Source organism: Amblyraja radiata, chromosome 14 (assembly GCF_010909765.2).
Source record: "Amblyraja radiata isolate CabotCenter1 chromosome 14, sAmbRad1.1.pri, whole genome shotgun sequence".
Classification (NCBI taxonomy): domain Eukaryota; kingdom Metazoa; phylum Chordata; class Chondrichthyes; order Rajiformes; family Rajidae; genus Amblyraja; species Amblyraja radiata.
The window spans coordinates 46,233,475-46,253,461 of record NC_045969.1 but is presented as its reverse complement, the minus strand read 5'-3'; the positions used below and the strand labels follow the sequence as shown (position 1 = coordinate 46,253,461).

Below are 19,987 nucleotides of genomic sequence, written 5' to 3'. Positions count from 1 at the left end.
GCCTTGGTGGTTTGCTTGCAAGTCACAACACGATATACAGTAGACAATTAAAAATAAAATATAATTTAAACATGTGAAGATTTAAATAAAATACCAGAGCACAAGGAGGCTCACAAGTTCATTTTACCACAAGTCTGGCTGTAGCAGCTTTGACAGTCTGGAGTCCCTTTCCAGAGGGAAGTGCTTCATTGACTTTGTGGCCAGGGTGTGAGAGGGGTCAGAGATGATCTTACCCGCTCTCTTCCTGGCCCTTGCAGTGTACAGTTCGTCGATGGAGGGAAGGTTGCAGCCAACAACCTTCTCGGCTGATCGAATGATGCGCTGCAGCCTCCAGATATCATGCTTGGTGGCTGAACCAAACTACACTATACTGAAGAAGGTGAGGACAGACTCTATAATGGCAGTGGAAACTGGACCATCATTGCATGTGGCAGATTGTGTTTTCTCAGCTGCTGCAGGAAGTACATCCTCTATTGGGCCTTTTTGACTGTGAAGTTGATGGTGGCCACCTATCTAAGGTCCCTGGAGATGATGGTTCCAAGGAACTTAAATGACTCCACAGATGTGACTGTGGTGTTGTTGATGATGAGTGGGGGAGGGGAGGGGGAACTCTCATAAAGTCTACGATCAATTCCACCGTCTAAAGAGCATTGAGCTCCAGGTTGTTGCGATGGCACCAGAATGCCAGCTGTGTCACTTCCTGTCTGTAGGCAGATTATTCTCCATCCTGGATCAGTCCAATCAGGGTTATGTCGTCCGCAAACTTGAGAAGCTTGACTAAGGAGTCTGGAGGTGCAGCCGTTGGTGTAGAGAGAGTAAAGGAGAGGGGAAAGTATGCAGCCTTGCGGTGCTCCTACTCTGAGGGTCTGTGGGTCCGAGATTAGCTTTCCCAGCCTCACATGCTGCTTCCTGTCTGTCAGGAAGTTGCTGATCCACTGACAGAGGAGTTCAGGTACAGTCAACTGGGAGAGTATGGAGTGTAGTAGCTCTGGCACAATGGTGTTGAATGCAGAGCTAAAATCCACAAACAAAATCCTTGCATAGGTCACCTGGCGGTCTAGGTGCTGGAGGATGAAGTGCAGGCTTAGGTTGAAGGCGTCATCCACTGATCTATTTGTTCGGTATGCAAACTGCAGGGGGTTTGTGATATTTTTCAGGTAGGCCAGCACGTCTTTCAAAGGACTTCATGATTACAGAGGTCAGTGCGACAGGCCTGTAATCATTAAGGCCAGTAATCACTTGGCTTTTTGTGTACGGGAACAATAGTGGAGACTTTGAAGCAGACAAGGACAGTGCAGGTTTGCAGGGAACAATTGAAAATGTCTGTATAGACTGGTGCCAGTTGTTCGGCACAGAGCTTGAGGGTAGAGGGGGAATCATTGTCCGGTCCTGGAGATTTCTGGCATTTCTGACTCCTGAATAGCTTTTCCACCTCCTCAATGGCTATTGTTAGTGATGGAGAAGTGGCCAGACTGATGTTGGGCAGAAAGGACGGGGTGGGTAGTGGACGAGGACCGAGTCTTTGCAGTCAGGCTGTAAGTAGGTGTGAAGTGATGTGGGTGAGGGTGGGAGGGAACCTGCAGTCAAACCCGTTCAGGTTGTTGATCAGCTGACGATTGTCCAGGGAGGGGGGTTCCTCTTGTACCTGATGATTTTTTGCAAGCCCTTCCACACTGAAGAAGAGTCATTAGTTGAGAACTTGCTCCTCAACTTCTCAGAGTATCTTTCCTTGGCAGCTCTGATTCCTCTTCTCAGATTGTACTTGGCCTGCCTGTAGAGGTGTGCATTCCCGCTCCGGTAGGCCTCATCTTTAGACTGGAGGAGCTGTCTGACTTCTGCTGTAAACCTGGGCTTATCATTGTTGAACCTGATCCGGGTCCTAGTGAGAAAGCAACTGTCCCCACAAAAGCTGACATACCTGTATGATAGACAACAGAAGCGAGAGGAGGCCATTCAGCCCTTCGAACCAGCACCGCCATTCAATGTGATCATGGCTGATCATCCACAATCAGTACCCCGTTCCTGCCTTCTTCCCATATCCCCTGACTCCACCATCTTTAAGAGCCCTATCTAACTGTCTTGAAAGTATCCAGAGAACCGGCCTCCACCACCCTCTGAGGCAGAGAATTCCACACTCACAACTCTATGTGTGAAATAGTGCTTCCTCATCTCCGTTCTAAATGGCTTACCCCTTATTCATAAACCATGGCCCTGGTTCTCGAATACCCCAACATGTTTCCTGCTTCTAGCATGTCCAAACCCTCAATATTCTTACATGTTTCAAATAAGATGCCCTCTCATCCTTCTAAATTCCAGAATGTACGAGCCCAGCCGCTCCATTCTCTCAGCATATGACAGTCCCGCCATCCCGGAATTAACCTTGTGAACCTACGCTGCACTCCCTCAATAGCAATAATGTCCTTCCTCAAATTTGGAGACCAAAACTGTACACAATACTCCAGGTGTGGTTTCACTAGAGCCCTGCGCAACTGCAGAAGGACCTTTTTGCTCCTATACTCAACTGCTCTTGTTATGAAGCCCAACATGCCATTTGCTTTCTTCACTGCCTGCTGTATCTGCATGCTTACTTCCATTGACTGATGAACAAGGACCCCCAGATCCCATTGTATTTCCCCTTTCCCAACTTGACACCATTTAGATAATATTCTGCCTTTCTGTTTATGCTACCAAAGTGGATAACCTCACATTTATCCACATTAAACTGCATCTGCCCACTCACCCAACCTGTCCAAGTCACCCTGCATTCTCATTGCATCCTCCTCACAATTCACACTGCCACACAGCTTTCTGTCATCTGCAAATGTGCTAATGTTACTTGTTATCCCTTCATCTAAATCATTTAACTATTTATACTATTACTAAAACTCTCATCTTGACCACTTCCTATTTGCGTTTTTTTTAATTTGCGCAAAAACGGTAACCTATATCGCCACCTGACGCACTGTTCTCCTCTGCCCCAAGCGCACCAAGTTTTGTTCCGATCAGTGAAATATTAGAAAAGTTATGAAGGTTTATAAAATCGTGAGATCAACAGATTGGTCTTCTCGCCTGTCAGTCACCATGACGACAATGCCCCTTCCGGCACCCGTGGAGAATAAAACTCTGGAGGCGGGGCTGAGTCCGTGAGCAGCTTGCGGCCAGAGCAGCGTGAGCCCGGAGCTGTTAAGTTGAACCGGAAGCCTCTGAGTGAAGTCGGAGTGGGACCGGGAACTGCTGCGTGAGGCCGAGCTGCGTCTGCTGCGACCACCCCCCCCTTCCCACTTCCCCCACTCTCCCTCTCCCCCCACCACTCCCCCTTCCCCCACTCCCCTCCCCACACCCCCCCCTCCCAACGGGTCTCACTTAGTCTAGTATATATTTAAGTAGCTGCGGTCCCAGCACCGAGCCTTGTGGTACCCCACTAGTCACTGCCTGCCATTCTGAAAGTGACCCGTTACTCCCTACTCTTTGTTTCATGTCTGCAAACCAATTGTCTATCCATGTCAGCACTCTACCCCCAATATCATGTGCCATAATTGTACCCACTAATCTCCTATGTGGGACCTTATCAAATGCTTTCTGGAAGTCCAGATTCTCCCTTGTCCATTTTCCTAGTTATATGCTCAAAAATTTCCAGAAGATTAGTCAAGTATGATTTTCCCTTCGTAAATCCATGCTGCCTCGGACCGATCCTGTTCCTGCTATCCAAATGTGCCGCAATTTCATCTTTTATGATTGACTCCAGCATCTTCCCCACAATTATAGGCTAACTGCTCTATAATTCCCTATTTTCTCTATTATAACATTAGCTTCCCTCCAATCCACAGGAACTGATCCTGAATTTATTGGAAAATGATCACCAATGCGTCCACGATTTCTAATGCCATTTCCTTAATTACGCTGGGATGCAGACCATCAGGCCCTGGGGATTCATCAGCCTTCAGTCCAATCAGTCTACCCAACAACATTTCCTGCCTAATTTCCTTCAGTTCCTCCGTCAACCCAGATCCTCCGGCCACTAGTACATCAGGAATATTGTTTGTGTTCTTCTTAGTGAAGACGGATCCAAAGTACCTGTTCAACTCATCTGCCATTTTCTTGTTCTAGCAATGTTACAAAATTTTGAGATTTAAAAAATCAAGTCTGCAATTTATCCCATCAGATAAAGCATAAAAATAAGTTTAATTTGACACCTAATTCACTTTCATATCTTCAGTATTAAAAATGTTATGGCCATTTTCATACTCTGAAATTAGCATCTTGTTCCCTATTGCTTTTCCATTGACTTAACTCAAAAGCTGTGATCGAGGACAATCAAAAGCCCATAACTTTCTTAAAAATTAAGAGAACTGAATAAAAATTTCAGTTATTATAGATTGAAGCATTCTGAAACAAATATGAAACAATCTTACTTGGATGACCTGAAATTAAAGCATATAATTAGTTAGTTACCTATTTGTGGCTAATTACAAAACTCAATTACGAGATCTAAACATCTATCCATTTCTTAAGAAAAGGTTAACATTTTTAAATAGCCTAAGTGTCCAAATAACATTCACACAAGAGTTCACAATATAACATGATTTTAAAATCTCATTGTCATGAATTTATAGGCCAAATGGAAGGAATTTAGTGTTTAATTCCCGTAAATTAATGGCCATTTAAATCATCTTGCGAGTGGGATTTTGTGGAACGCGATCGATTGGAACGTGGCATTTGCGGTGAATTTAAACCCCATATCGGCAGGAAAAGCACTGCCGGTTCGTATGGGGCCTAAATCACCTTTTCGCAACGTGAAATTTTGATTAAAGGGATCCTAAGAAGCACGTTTATATGTAAAAATAAACGGCTTACCTTGCTTTGTCCCATACGGGAAATCTGTCTCGTTGTCGGCATTGAGGGCTTTAGAACTCGCTTTTTATTTTACTCCTGCTATTAAATTATCCAGTGATGTTTTTTAAAAACTTGATAGAACGGATGTCGGGGCGATTTCTCTGCAGCAGCTAAACAGCCTGACAAAGATCGACTTCAACAGGCTGGAGAAAACGGCATTTTCAACCCGCCCCCCTCTCAAAGGCGCCAAAGTCGCGCACACAGCCAGTGGCAGAACTGCAGTGCCGCTGAAGGTAAGTATTGTAACATAGCTACTTATTTCCCTTTAATAAACTCACCCTTTTCAATCTTCAAGGGTCCAACATTGGTCTTAACTATTTTTTTCCTCTTCACATACCTAAAGAAGCTTTTACTATTCTCCGTTATATTCTTGGCTAGCTTACCTTCGTACCTCATCTTTTCTCCCCGTATTGCCTTTTTAGTTATCTTCTGTTGCTCTTTAAACGTTATCCAATCCTCTAGCTTCGTGCTCATCTTTGCTATGTTGTACTTCTCTTTTATTTTTATACTATCCCTGACTTCCCTTGTCAGCCACGGTCGCCCCTTACTCCCCTTAGAATCTTTCTTCCTCTTTGGAATGTGACAGTGTCTATACATTCATCGAGGATTGTGGTTCATTCCCTGAACACATTCCAATCAGTGCAGTCAAAGCAGGACTGTAGCTTTTCAATGCCTTCGCTTGTCCACTTTTTCCATGGTTCTGACCACAGGCTTAGCAGATTTTAGTTTCTGCCCGAAGGTCGGAATAATGTGAACTAAACAATGATCAGAGCCCCGGAACCGCACGGGGAACAGAGCAATATGTAGGAATATTACAACATTTTGAGATTTTTAAAATCAAGCCTGAAATTTATCCCATCAGATAAAGCATTAAAAAAACTTTAATTTAATACCTAATTCACTTTCATATCTTAAGTATTAAAAAAGTTATGGTCATTTTCATACTCTGAAATTAGCATCTTGTTTTTCCATTAACACAAAAGCTGTGATCGAGGACCAGAGTCTAGATCATAGTCCCTTCTACGATTTTTGATCTAGATGTTCAGCTGAATTTGTATGAGAGGCTGAAAGAAATTACATTATTTAGCCTGCCCGATTTCTCCCACTTGATAGCTCAGATAGTGGAGTTCTGGCAACGACTCAACTATCTGAGCTATAGGGAGAGATCGGGCAGGCTAAATAATATTTTCACTTCAAGACAGAAAGTAATAAATTTTTTCTCACCTTTCGTTTTTCGTTGGGAACCTGAAGACAGGTCGGGTCGTCTACATTGGTGATTCAAGCAAATTATAGCGGAGCAGTACGCTCCGCTTGTAGATGACGCCGCCATGACAGAAGCCGGTTACGGGAATGTCGCTGAAGATTACCCATCAACCACTTTGTCTTGTTCAGTTAAACTTTTGGTTATTAGGTAGTGTTATGTGTGGGGGGGGGCTGAAACAGGGCTTTCTGTCTCTCCCTTCGGGGGAATGCGACTTTCTTGTCGTATCCCTCTTCTCTTCCCCCGTCTGAGCTGAGGCCTAATGGCGGAGCTGGCGGCCCCCAACCTGCGACTGACCTCGAGGCTCCGGAGGAAGAGCCAGCCAGGACTTACCAACGTGAGGCTGGCCGTCTTCGAGCTGCGGCGGTGTTCGGGCAGTGGCACGACTCTGCACTCCGGTGAGGGCGGACGGCGCGGGGCTGAGACACTCCTGTGTGGGCGGCCCCGCTCCCGGCTGGAAGGTGCTCCCGTGGGGGCGGCCCGGCTCCCGGCTGGAAGGCGCTCCCGTGTGGGCGGTCTGGCTCCCGGCTGGAAGGCGCTCCCGTGTGGGCGGCCCGGCTCCCGGCTGGAAGGCGCTCCCGTGGGGGCGGCCCGGTGCGCGGCTGAGACGCTCCCGTGTGGGCGGCCCGGTGCGGGGCGGAGACGGTGCTCCGGTGGCTGAGGCGACGTTCTGGCGGCGGCGACCTGAATCCGGGGCTTGGCCGCGGGCCAGTGGACGACATCGTCGGGAGCTCGCAGGTCACAGGCTGGTGCCTGTTTTCCAGAGCTCCCGTGGCAACAGCTGCGTCCGCTGGACTGGAGGGCGGCAGCTTCGACCACCCCCGGGCCGCGGAGCTTGAACCGCGGGACTGACTTACCATCGCCCGGTGGGGTATCGCCTCAGCGCAGAGGGAGAAGAGGAGGGAAGAGACCGTAACCTTAAGACTTTTGCCTCCATCACAGTGAGGAGGTGAGTTGGTGAACTCACTGTGGTGGATGTTAATTTGTGTTTATTGTGTGTTGTTTATTATTACATGTATGGCTGCAGGCAACGACATTTCGTTCAGACCGAAAGGTCTGAATGACAAATAAAGGATTCAATTCAATTCAATTCAACTACGGCTTTGGGGGGGGGGGGGGGGGGGGAGGAGCAGGATAGGAGTGGTTAGCAGCGGGAGGGAGGAGCATGACTTCACTCGCTGCTCAGGCTGCGAGGAAAAAGTTCATCAAAAGCTCGTGAGTGCCGGTGAGCGGCGAAGACCTCCGGTGACCTCGGGATCTGCAGAACTTGCTCGTTCTTTCTGTTCCATTTGAAGAACGGGGAGGGGGTGACGTAACTCGAGGAAAACAGTGCGCCTTCGGGTTGACAGCAGCTGCTTTAATCAAGAGCTGGCGGGGGGGGGGGGGGGGGGGGCACGAGCAAAGGCATTGTGACGTCATCAGCTGGCCAGCTTGTTAGATTTGAAAAAAAAGTCAGATATGTGATCAATTTTAGTCAAAAACTCAGGAAATAATTAACCAAATTTACAGATGAGGGGATTTTGAAATCATGAGGTAAATCTCTACCGGGATATGTAAAGATTTCGGTGTCGGGTTTTCGAGGTCAAAGGCGAAATGACTGACACACACACACACACACATAAGGATATGATATGATAATAAAGTTCAGCGGACATTTTACCTACCGGTAGTCTTCCTTGGTCCTGAAAACTCCAATGAGCCAATCAAAATTCCCGGTCAGCGAAGGAGATTGCCTATGGCTGCCCTCGACAGCCTGTGACTAAATAGTGACCCCACTCCACTGCACTTCGAGTTAAAAAGTCCCATGCCGACCAAATTGTGCTGGCGGAAAATGTTTCAACATGTTGAAAACATTTCCGCGACCTAGCTGAGGCCACGAGTATTCGGGAACTTCCCTCGAGCATGAAGGAGAGTTCCAGTGACCTCATACGACCTCCTAGGACCACGTGTCAACCATGCTGTGAGTTTGAAGGTCAAAGACACTCTTCTAAACTCGCAGATTAGGTCGCCCAAGTGGGCCAGCCCCTTAAATTACCTGTAGCACAGAGCTCTTGTTTCATCTCTGCATTTGAAATGCACATCTGACCATGAAGTGGGTGTGGACAAAAATGCTGGAGAAACTCAGCGGGTGAGGCAGCATCCATGCAGCAAAGGAATAGGTGACATTTCTTGGAGTCTGAAGAAGGGTCTCGACCCGAAACGTCACATATTCCTTCGCTCCATAGATGCTGCCTCACCCGCTGAGTTTCTCCAGCATTTTTGTCTACCTTCGATTTTTCCAGCATCAGCAGTTCTTCCTTAAACATGAAGTGGATGTGGAACAGATTCATCACAAAGAGAATCAGAAAATATTGATCATGCTTTGCATTTCCGTGAGCGATAATCTAATTGGGAGTTTATTCATGGACTACAGGGGACCTCAGGGAGTCCACAAGGAATCATGACATTAAAGCGGAGTATTTAAAAAAAATCAAAAGTCCATGGAAATCTGGAATTTTCTCTCCCAACGTGTGTTTGAGACAAGACAAACAGAAAATTTCCAAACTAAAGTTATGGAAGAAAAAAATGTTGGAACAAAGAAATCTGAGTTTTGAGTCATATCAACGTTGTTCTAATATAGTAACATCCATTTTTAAAGATTGACTTCCTGCTTATAGTTTTGCAGTAGCATTGTGCATTTAGCTGTATTTGTTTCTAAAAAACATTGCTACAGGCTACTATCGTAATATGCCGTAGATTATTGCTGAACCCGGGGGTTTTCTTTTGACAATGTTCATCTTGAATCGCTCCTCGTCGTGAACAAAGATGTGTCTTTGGTCGTGAATGTGATCTTAGATTCGAAACCAGTTCTTTGCAACTGCGCGCGCGTGCGAGTAGCGCTCAGGGCGCCTGCGCAGTCTCCCCGCCCTCAGTGCGACCGTTGTGTGCGGTGGGCAATTATGGAGGTCACGAAGGCAATTTGCTTGATGAAGGGTCCCGGCGGCGTCAGTGGAACAATCAATCTGACAGCAGGGGTAAGGAAAATGTTGTCTCGGACCTGAGGCGACATCAGCCGCGGTTTCTCGGGACCGCGTGAATTTAACACGCGGCGGGAGGTCTGCTTTTTAAACGAAGCTCTTGCGTTCAGGGAGAGCGGCGGGACACATGTTCCCCGTTACTTCAGGCGCTCGACTCAATGCCCGGCTCGTGTCAACCGTGCGGTGCAGCACCGCGAACACACGAGGAGAGGGTGTGGCAGAGGGACATTGGGAATGCCCTGGCATATGGTGGGCTCTGCTTCTGTGTGCAGGCGGAGTAACTGCCGGCTCTGCTGGGGCCGCGGCTGCAGTCGCCTCGCGATCCTGCAGAGCAACGGTCGCGCCCGCGGCCCCGCCCCGCCCTGACTTGGCCGCGCACGCGACCCCGGATACTTGTCCCAGCAAAAAAGCTACGCAACTTTGACATAAGTACGAGGCATTGCACAAAGGGGTTTATTTTGTGCTCTTTTATCAAAAACAGAAGATTCGTGATAAATATTGCTAGGACTTGAAGGCCAGAGCTGTTGGGGGGGTTGGGTAGACTAGGCCTTTATTCATTGGAGTACAGGAAGATCATGAGGTGGATAGAGTAGATGCACAGCCTTTTACCCAGAGTATGTAGGAATGTTACAACATTTAGAGATTAAAAAAATCAAGCCCATCAGATAAAGCATAAAAAGAACTTTCATTTGATACCTAATTCACTTTCATATCTTCAGTATAGGGGGGTTGCACGTAAGGTCACCGGGTCATAGGGCTCGACGCACGGAGCCGCTAAATCCAACTGGAAGACATCCGTAATTTCCGGTATATGTTATTAATGCTATAAACGCGTACTTTCCTACCTGTTAAAAACCGCCAAAATGTTGAATTCTTGCGCTGAAAAAAATTGTGGGAGTCGGGGTAAGTGTGAGAAACATGTACCCAACTATAGAATTCCAAAAGTGAAGCGAAATGAAGGTATAGAGAAGCGAGAACTGAAGGGACTACAGCAGCTAAAGTGCTTGGTAAACATTGAAAATATTGGGAATTATCGCATCTGCTCACTGCATTTCATCAAGTATGGCATTTTTTGTGTTTTTTCTTGATTTCTTTGGTATCTAAAAATTCTCATAATCTGGCTGTAAATTTTTCTTCAGATGCGTTTTCATTTTGTATGTAAAAACCCACGAGAACCATGGGCGATTTAAAAAAATTACAGCCAGATTTATCATTTCTGAAACTTTTTAGATGCCAAAGGAATCAAGAAAAAACACAAATAATGCCTTACTGTTGATGAAATGCAGTGAGCAAACGGCCAATGTTCGCTAAGCACTGTCTGTTGTTGTCCCTTCAGCTCTCACTTCTATTTACCGTAATTTCTCCTCAATTTTGGAATTCTGAAGTAGGCTAAATGTCTCACACGCTTATCCCGATTTCCATAATTATTTACAGCGCAAAAATTGATAATTTCAGCGGGTTTTAACGGGCCCGCTACGCTGGAAACAATGGTAAGTGCCTACCTGCAGTTCATCGCGTGTAATCCATTTGGAGTAGCGTAGCAACAGTACGGGTCATGGGTCATGACCCGACTGCCGTGAAACCTCCCTATAGGGGGTTGCTCGTAAGGTCATGGGGTCAAAGGGCGTGACGTACGGAGCAGCTCAATCCATGTGGAGGACATGACAGCCTACGGCATGCACTGTTAATACACAAAATACGTACTTTCTTACCTGTTAAAAAACGCCAAAAATGGTCAATTTTGGCGCTATAAATAATTGTGGAAATTGGGGTAACAGTGAGAGACATTTATCCTACTTCCGAATTCCAAATGTGAGGAGAAATGATGGTAGAGAGAAGTAACAGCTAAAGGGACAACAACAGCTAAAGTGATTGGCGAACATTGGCCATGCAGATATCAAGATTGAAAATATTGGGAATTATCGCGTTTGCTCACTGCATTTCATCAACAATAAGGCATTGTTTTTTCTTGATTCCTTTGGTATATAAAAAGTTTCAGAAGGGATAAATCTGGCTGTAAACATTTTTAATCACCCATGGTTCATAAGTGGGTTTTTACATGCAAAAAAAGAAAACACATCTGAAACTAAATTTATCATTTAAAAAAATCGCAAACCATACGTGGGTTTTGAATTACATTTTACTCAGATACAAGCCAAGGAATGGCATAATTGTTAGCTGTTAATTGGACATAATCAACCTCAGCAAATTGACAGTATCTTTGAAAGGGAGTGGGTGTTTAAGCTGTCAGGACATTTTATTATTTGCCAAAATATACATCTCAATAGCATAATGATAGAAAACTTACTTTATCACACACCACTCGTAAGTCTGCAGGTTTTTTTAAATGATAAATTTAGCTTCATAAGCGTTTTCTTTTTGCATGTAAAAACCCACGAGAACCATGGGCGATTCTAACATTTTACAGCCAGATTTATCACTTCTGAAACTTTTTAGATACCAAAGGAATCAAGAAAAAACACAAATAATGCCTTGCTGTTGATGAAATGCAGTGAGTAAACGCGATAATTCCCAATATTTTTAATCTTGATATCTGCACGGCCAAATTTCGCCAACCACTTTAGCTGTTGCTTTCCCTTCAGCTGTCGCTTCTCGCTACCATAATTTCTCCTCACTTTTGGAATTCTGACGTAGGATAAATGTCTCTCACGGTTACCCTGATTTCCACAATTATTCACAGTGCAAAAACGCGTACTTTCTTACCTGTTAAAAAACGCCGAAATGATCAATTTTTGTGCTGTAAATAATTGCGGAGGGTGACTAAGGGCTCTGAACCAAATGCTCTAGTATCTTTGCTCTAAACCCGAGCAAGGTGTAAGCGGCAGAAGGAGCGCATCCCTTGTGACAGAACCCCGGGGTTAGCGCTGTCTGGCCGCGACCGCTCTCCGCCCCGTCTCCCTCTGTGTGGCCGAACTGTCACGCGCTGTAGGTGACACACCTAACCGCCTCCCCCCCCCCCCCCCCGACCGCGGGGACAGACGGCTTGGTGTCCGCGAGTGTGGAACCAGAGTGTGGAGTCCGGATCCCGGGACAGAAGAAGGGCCGGCTGTACTGGCAGCCATAGTAAATACTTACCTGACATTCACTGCGTGTACTCCAGTTGGCGTTGCCGTGCAACAGTACGGGTCGTGACCTTGACTGCCGTGCAACCTCCCTATTAAAAAAAGTTATGGTCATTTTCATACTCGGAAATTAGCATGTTGTTCCCTATTGCTTTTCCATTAACATAATGCAAAAGCTGTGACCAGGGACAGTCAATTGACATAAAAGCCCATAACTTTCTTTAAAATCAAGAGAACTGAAAGAAATTTTCAATTTTAGATTGAAGCATTCTGAAACAAATATGATACATTTTACTTGGATGGCCTGAAATTAAAGTATATAATTAGTTAATTACCTAAGTAGCTAATTACAAAATTAGTGATGGAAATAGTAATAAACACCCAGACTGACTTGAAAATTCAAAAATGTGATATTCCCAAGATCAGAACTTTAATATTGTAACGTTAAAGCAAATAGTAAATACCCAACAAAAAATTCATATTCATCAGTGTCATCAAATCAATTCATCTAAATTAAATTACAAGATCTAAACATCTATCCCATTCTTAAGAAAAGGCTAGAAATATTTGTTTTAAAAGCCAAAGTATCCAAATAACAAACTGATCCCATTCACACAAGAATTCACAATATAACATGATTTTTAAATCTTACTTTGTCATGAATTTCTATGCCAAATGGAAGGAATTGAATGTTTAATTCCCATAAATTTTACTCTGTTGGTTTATAACACTGCAACAAACAAGGGTCGTTTTACACAGCCATTTGTTCAAAATTCAGAAACATCCACTCTCAAGATAATCAAAATCATTATTTTTTGCACAATCATGTCATAAGACAACAAAATGATCAATATTTTGTGTTATTGTCTATCCATGATCAATATTTTTATACTAAACATCTAAATGTATTGTGGAAGTTTTCAGTCAGATATTTAGTATGAAAATATTGATCATGGATAGACATTGACACAAAATATAAATGATTTAGATGTTCTTATGACACGATTGTGCAAAAAAAAAAAGATTTAATTATCTTAAGAGTGGATGTTTCTGGATTGTGATAGATCAGAATGTGGCCGCTGCCATGATTTAAGGCCCGATATCGGCAGGCAAGACACGACCGATATTGGGGCCTAAATAACATATTTCGGATCATCAGATTAAAATGAAACTACACCAAAAAACAAGATAAGATGTTAAATAAACGACATACATTTTGTTTTGTCCTGCACTTGCGATCCGTGATGTTGAAGGCGTTCAAGGCGTTAGAAGTCACGTTTAACTTAAATCCAGCGATGCAATCGACCAGCAACTTTAAAAAAAAAACGGGAACAGAAGCGCAGAATGAATTTTCTCCATCAGCTTGTAATCCGAGCAAATCCCTCTCCGACATCCAATACAAACCTGCATTTTAATCCCTCCCCCCCGCCTCTGGAATCGCATGCACAGGCAGTGACAGTCAGGAGCGCCACTGATGGTAGGATTTTGTAACAACGCTAGAGTAGGGGGATCAAGAACCATAGATTTAATTCAAACATTGTCAGTATAGCTTGACACTTTAAAATCATTACCCAGATTTCTTAAGTCGCAAAATACATTTTTGGGGGGGGGGAAATCCCGATAAATTGATAAAAATGCACGGCAGAAAGCCAAGGGAGGATGTCTGACAAGTGCATGACTTTAAAAAGTGAAATGAGGAGAGTTCAGGTCTAGCATGTTCCCATTAGAGTGAAGAGCAAGGCTGGTAGGAGTGGAGCACCATGATGGAAGATGGACCTGGTGGCTTTGGCATGTGTATGTCAGTTATTTGCTGCTGGAATCAAGCCAGACAATTGAAGAGTGTAAGGGATGTAGGAGTGCGGTCAACTTCCATGTGTCAGGGGAGGGTTTGCATTCCAAGAAAACAGGTTTGATTAATCTGTATGATAAAGTTGTGTAATTGAGCATAGGTCCAGATATGCAGCTGTGGAATAAAAACGATTTATTTACTTTCTCAGTCCAAATTTATTTACTATTTTCAGACCAAGAGACCAAATTTTATTCCATATCTCAATTTTTTTTACAGTGATTTGTAAGGTTACCTGTACACTTAAGAAGGAAAGCAGGATACAGGTGCACAACCTTTTATCCGAAGATCCAAATAACGAAAACCTCCGAATAGCGGACATTTTTTCGGTCCTTGAAGAAAGGTCCTTGAAAACGTTCACCGAGGGTGGCCCACAGAGGTGACAGCGGAACCTCCGGTCGGTCCTCGAAGAAAGGGGAACTAAATCCCCATTCATAAAAGAGAAGGTGAGGGTATATTGCACGGGAGGGTTAATAATTGACAATATGCTGCTGCCTGCCCGCTGAGTTAAAAAGTTCCCACGGTAGACTCACGATACACAGTGTATCGTGAGTCTTGCGTGGGAACTTTTTAACTCAGTGGGCAGGCAGCAGCAGATTATCGCTCCCTTCAGTTTCACCCCACCTACACCCCTCTGCCTCCCGGCCATGTGTGTGACCCCTTCCCTCCCCTCTCCAGCTCCCCGCCCATTGCACCGGCGCGGGGGCTTTGCACTGTCTTCACGTCGGGAATGCCAGCAGGTCAGTGCCAGTCACCGGAGACGTCAGGACCAACGGGACACCGACCCCCAGGCCCACTGCAAGCACGGAGATCCCAGAGACCCACAGCCAGCAGCAGCCCAGCCCCGTTCCAACTCCAGAGGAAAACTGCAAACTGGCCGGAGACGTCAGGACCACCAGAAGCCGTTCCCCGATGGGCCGCTACGGCGACAAGTGGCAGTTCGCCCACAGCCCGAGCTGTGCCCCCTCATCGGGACACCGACCCCCAGGCCCACTGCAAGCATGGAGATCCCAGATCAGCAACTCCAGCCCAGCCCCGCTCCAACTCCAGAGGAACACGCTCCCCATATGGGCAGAAGCTGATGGTGTGCAAGGTACGTCTTGTTCTTGGGGTCGCGCAGCTCGGGCTGTGGGCGAACTGCCACTTGTCGCCGTAGCGGCCCATCGGGGAGCGGATTCCTCTGGAGTTGGAGGGGGAGGGGGGTATTGTGCTGTTTGATCGCCCCCTACTATCCCAGGGACAGGGAGACAGGACGTTCACCGATGGTGGCCCGCAGAGGTGACAGCGGAACCTCCGGTCGGTCCTGGAAGAAAGGGGAACTAAATCCCCTTCATAAAAGAGAAGTGGAGGGTATATTGCCCGGGAGGGTATATCGCCTACCTGGAAGAAACCGGACATTTTTTCCAGGATGTCGCCTGCACACCAAAGCTCACCAAAGCTCACGTTTGGCGCTAAGCATGGTACGCCAAAGCTCACGTTTGGCGCCAAACGCACGTCGCCTCTGCTGCACACGGATATAAGAGTGTGAAAATGTCGCCTTAGGCTAAGGGCATGTAGCCCCGCTAGGGTGACATGAGTGCGAGAGGTGATTCAATGCTGCGGTCACATTTACAAATTCAGGAATTCATTCAACACACTGCATTTCATACAGACATTTATTCTGCAAGAAAAAACTACATTGAAGACTCAAACTCGCGACCGAGGAACTGCCGGGATTAAGGCGCAAACTCGCGACCTTGCGGATATGAGCCGAGCAATCTACCACTGAGCCAGCCATTAAAATCTACGCTAAAAAATTTCCATTCCGAAGGCCGACAAATTCCGAATTACGAAAAGTGTCTGGTCCCAAGGCTTTCGGATAAAAGGTTGTGCACCTGTATTAGATAACCTTGATAGATAAGGTAAAGGAGAATCAGAAAAAAAATTATAAGAGTAAAAGGATAACAAGGGAGAGAATAGATGCCATTAACAATCAGTATGGCCAACTTTGTGTGGAGTTGCTGGAGATGGGTTAGCTCTGAATGAAAACTTCTTGTCTGCATTTATTGTGAAAAAGCTGGGAAGTTCAGGGAAGAGAACAATGATATCCTGAAATGTATAGAGTTAGGCATTACGAAAGAGGTGATGTAGGCAGCCTTGAACCGCATAAAGGTGTATTACTCCCTGAAGTTTGACCTAGTAAAGCAAAAGACCTTGAGGGAAGCAAGAAAAGACATTTCTTAGGCCCTCGCAGATATTTGTATATTTAGCCATACGTGAGATACTAGATCACTGTGTGATGTAAATGTAATATAAATGCCAGCGCCCCTTGAGGCCAAAAGCAGAAGCTGGCAAATGCGCCTGTGCCTCGTGACTGAGGTCAAATGACCTAGAAATTTCCGTTGGTTGTTGAGATTAAATCTTTCTTACAAGATGGCGGACGTGCATTCATTGTGCTAGTCACAACAGGGTCTTACAGCGGATATTACATAGTCAGAAGAAAAAAATCTAAAGAAACGAATGGATGGACTCAAGCCACCAGGACCACTCTCCATGCAAGGAAACTTGGCCAAGAATTATAAGGACTGGATAAGGTCATTCCAGCTCTACAAAACGGCAACAGAACTGACGAATAAGCCTGAAAAGGTTTGGTGTGCAACCTTCCTCCATGTGACGGGGCTGGCCGCTCAGGAGATTATGTGACCTTTCGGTTCACCCCGGAGGAATGTAACAAAATACAACCGCTGAAGAATAAGTTTCAGACATACTGTGAACCAAAAAAGAACTTAACTGTCACAAGATACATCTTTAATACATGTAATCAACGGCGAGGGGAGACCTTCTCCAGCTACCTGACTGCAGTGAAGTCTTTAGCTAATGATTGCGAGTTTGGCATTATCCACGATTCGTTGCTGCGAGACAGAATCGTCTGCGGCATCACCAGCCAGCCGCTCCGGGAGAAACTACTACAATGCGATGATTTAACACTGGAAAATTGTAGTGACATGTGTATGATCGCCGAAGCATCAACCGAGCACATGAAGCAGATTGCCCCAACCACCATCGACACCGAAGAGACTGTTGATTACGTGAAACGGGACAGCGCCAGTCAGCTATGGGGCCAAGGCAGGGATTCGCGACCCAGACAACCACATACAGAAATCCGTGATCCTGGTAAGGATACCGTTTGCCGGTCATGCACCCTTGGGCATAAAGGCAACTACTGCCCCGCTCAGTACATGAGATGTCACACCTGCGGAGAGATTGGACATTTTTCCAGATCCCCTGACTGCCCGGTAAATAGAGCGCCCAACAGCCGCCCACGTTCCCGACGACATGACCAGCTAATCAGACAAAAGGCCGGGGACTGGAGCCGTGACGTCCGCGACATCGAGTTCCAGATGAACGCTTCACTGCTGCCTGAGCCAGTAGACGACGTTGATGTATTCTCCATTGACGCCATGATTGAGTCTACGTGTGACTGGGGACAGATGTTCAGCATCAACAATGTGGACATTGAGTTCAGATGTGATGTATACAGTGGCTTGCAAACGTTTTCATACCCCTTGAACTTTTCCACGTTTTGTCACGTTACAACCACAAACGTAAATATATTTTATTGGGATTTTATGTGATAGACCAACACAAAGTGGTGCATAATTGTGAAGTGGAAGGAAAATGATACATGGTTTTCAAATTTTTTTACAAATAAAAAACTGAAAAGTGTGGCATGCAAAAGTATTTAGCCCCCCTGAGTCAATACTTTGTAGAACCACCATTCGCTGCAATTACAGCTGCAAGTCTTTTGGGGTATGTCTCTACCAGCTTTGCACATCTAGAGACTGACATTTTTGCCCATTCTTCTTTGTAAAATAGCTCAAGCTCAGTCAGATTGGATGGAGAGCGTCTGTGAACAGCAATTTTCAAGTCTTGCCAGAGATTCTCAATTGGATTTAGGTCTGGACTTTGACTGGGCCATTCTAACACATGAATATGCTTTGATCTAAACCATTCCATTGTAGCTCTAGCTGTATGTTTAGGGTCGTTGTCCTGCTGGAAGGTGAACCTCCGCCCCAGTCTCAAGTCTTTTGCAGACTCTAACAGGTTTTCTTCCAAGATGGCTCCATCCATCTTCCCATCAACTCTGACCAGCTTCCCTGTCCCTGCTGAAGAAAAGCATCTCCACAGCATGATGCTGCCACCACCATGTTTCACAGTGGGGATGGTGTATTCAGGGTGATGTGCAGTGTTTGTTTTCCGCCTCACATAGCGTTTTGCATTTAGGCCAAAAACTTCAATTTTGGTCTCATCTGACCAGAGCACCTTCCTCCACATGTTTGCTGTGTCCCCCACATGGCTTGTGGCAAAATGCAAACGGGACTGCTTATGGCTTTTTTTCAACAATGGCTTTCTTCTTGCCACTCTTCCATAAAGGCCCGATTTGTGGAGTGCACGACTAATAGTTGTCCTGTGGACAGATTCTCCCACCTGAGCTGTGGATCTCTGCAGCACCTCCAGAGTTACCATGGGCCTCTTGGCTGCTTCTCTGATCAATGCTCTCCTTGCCCGGCCTGTCAGTTTAGGTGGACGGCCATGTCTTGGTAGGTTTGCAGTTGTGCCATACTCTTTCCATTTTCGGATGATGGATTGAACAGTGCTCCGTGAGATGTTCAAAGCTTGGGATATTTTTTTATAACCTAACCCTGCTTTAAACTTCTTCACAACTTTATCCCTGACCTGTCTGGTGTGTTCCTTGGGCTTCATGATGCTGTTTATTCACTAATGTTCTCTAACAAACCTCTGAGGCCTTCACAGAACAGCTGTATTTATACTGAGATTAGATTACACACAAGTGGACTCTATTTACTAATTAGGTGACTTCTGAAGGCAATTGGTTGCACTGGATTTTATTTAGGGGTATCAGAGTAAAGGGGGCTGAAGACTTTTGCACGCCACACTTTTCAGTTTTTTATTTGTAAAAAATTTGAAAACCATGTATCATTTTCCTTCCACTTCACAATTATGCGCCACTTTGTGTTGGTCTATCACATAAAATCCCAATAAAATACATTTACGTTTGTGGTTGTAACGTGACAAAATGTGGAAATGTTCAAGGGGTATGAATACTTTTGCAAGTCACTGTATGTAATATAAATTCCAGTCCCCCCTTGAGGCCAAAAGCAGAAACTGGCAAATGTGCCTGTGCCTCGTGACTGAGGTCAGGTGACCTTGACGTTTCCATTGGTTGTTGAGATTAAATCTTTCTTACAAGATGGCGGATGTGCATTCATTGTGCTAGTCACAACAGGGTCTTACAGCGGACACTACAACTGGATGGTGGCTAATATTGTTCATAAATGTGCCAAGTCATTTACTGTTAGGTTACAGTTGTGTGGGCTTCATCAGAATGACTGTTCTTGACAAATGGAAATTTGAAATAAAAACAAACTGACCCGTATTCCTGCAAATACTGACTGTTTTACAGTATATTTACACTTTTAGTTTCATTTATCAGCATTTGTATTTTTCTGAAATCCTGGAACAGGAAAGAGTAAATACGTAATATTTTGCAGGAAGGTGGCCATACAACCACTGTGAAGGGGGAAATTTCAGGATTGCCTGCAGGAAAACATGGACTTCATGTGCACACTTTTGGAGATATTTCCAAAGGTATGAAGAGTTTATTTTATCAGTTTATTTAAAAAAAAGTAGAAATGCTCTGATTTCATGTTTAAAAGATGAAGGGGAAAACATTTTGGCCCAGAAATTATTGGATATGAAGATTTAATTGTGCAAGCTTTCAATTAATTTGATAAAAAATCCACCATTTTTTGATTTAAAAAAATATGCACACAAATTATGATTATTTCTTTTTTCCCCTCATTAGCCACAGCAGAACCCACAAAAC

At 45.1% G+C, this 19,987-nt stretch overlaps 1 protein-coding gene across 1 annotated transcript in view; it reads left to right on the top strand.

The window, feature by feature from the left end:
* The first annotated feature begins 9,055 nt into the window (after positions 1 to 9,055).
* LOC116980723 (superoxide dismutase [Cu-Zn]-like) overlaps positions 9,056 to 19,987 on the top strand; it is a 48,835-nt gene continuing 37,903 nt past the window's right edge. The window contains exons 1-2 of the mRNA XM_033033224.1: positions 9,056 to 9,168; positions 19,653 to 19,749. Of these exons, the coding sequence (XP_032889115.1) occupies positions 9,094 to 9,168; positions 19,653 to 19,749 (172 nt within the window). The 5' untranslated portion in view covers positions 9,056 to 9,093. The remainder of the gene's footprint in view (positions 9,169 to 19,652; positions 19,750 to 19,987) is intronic.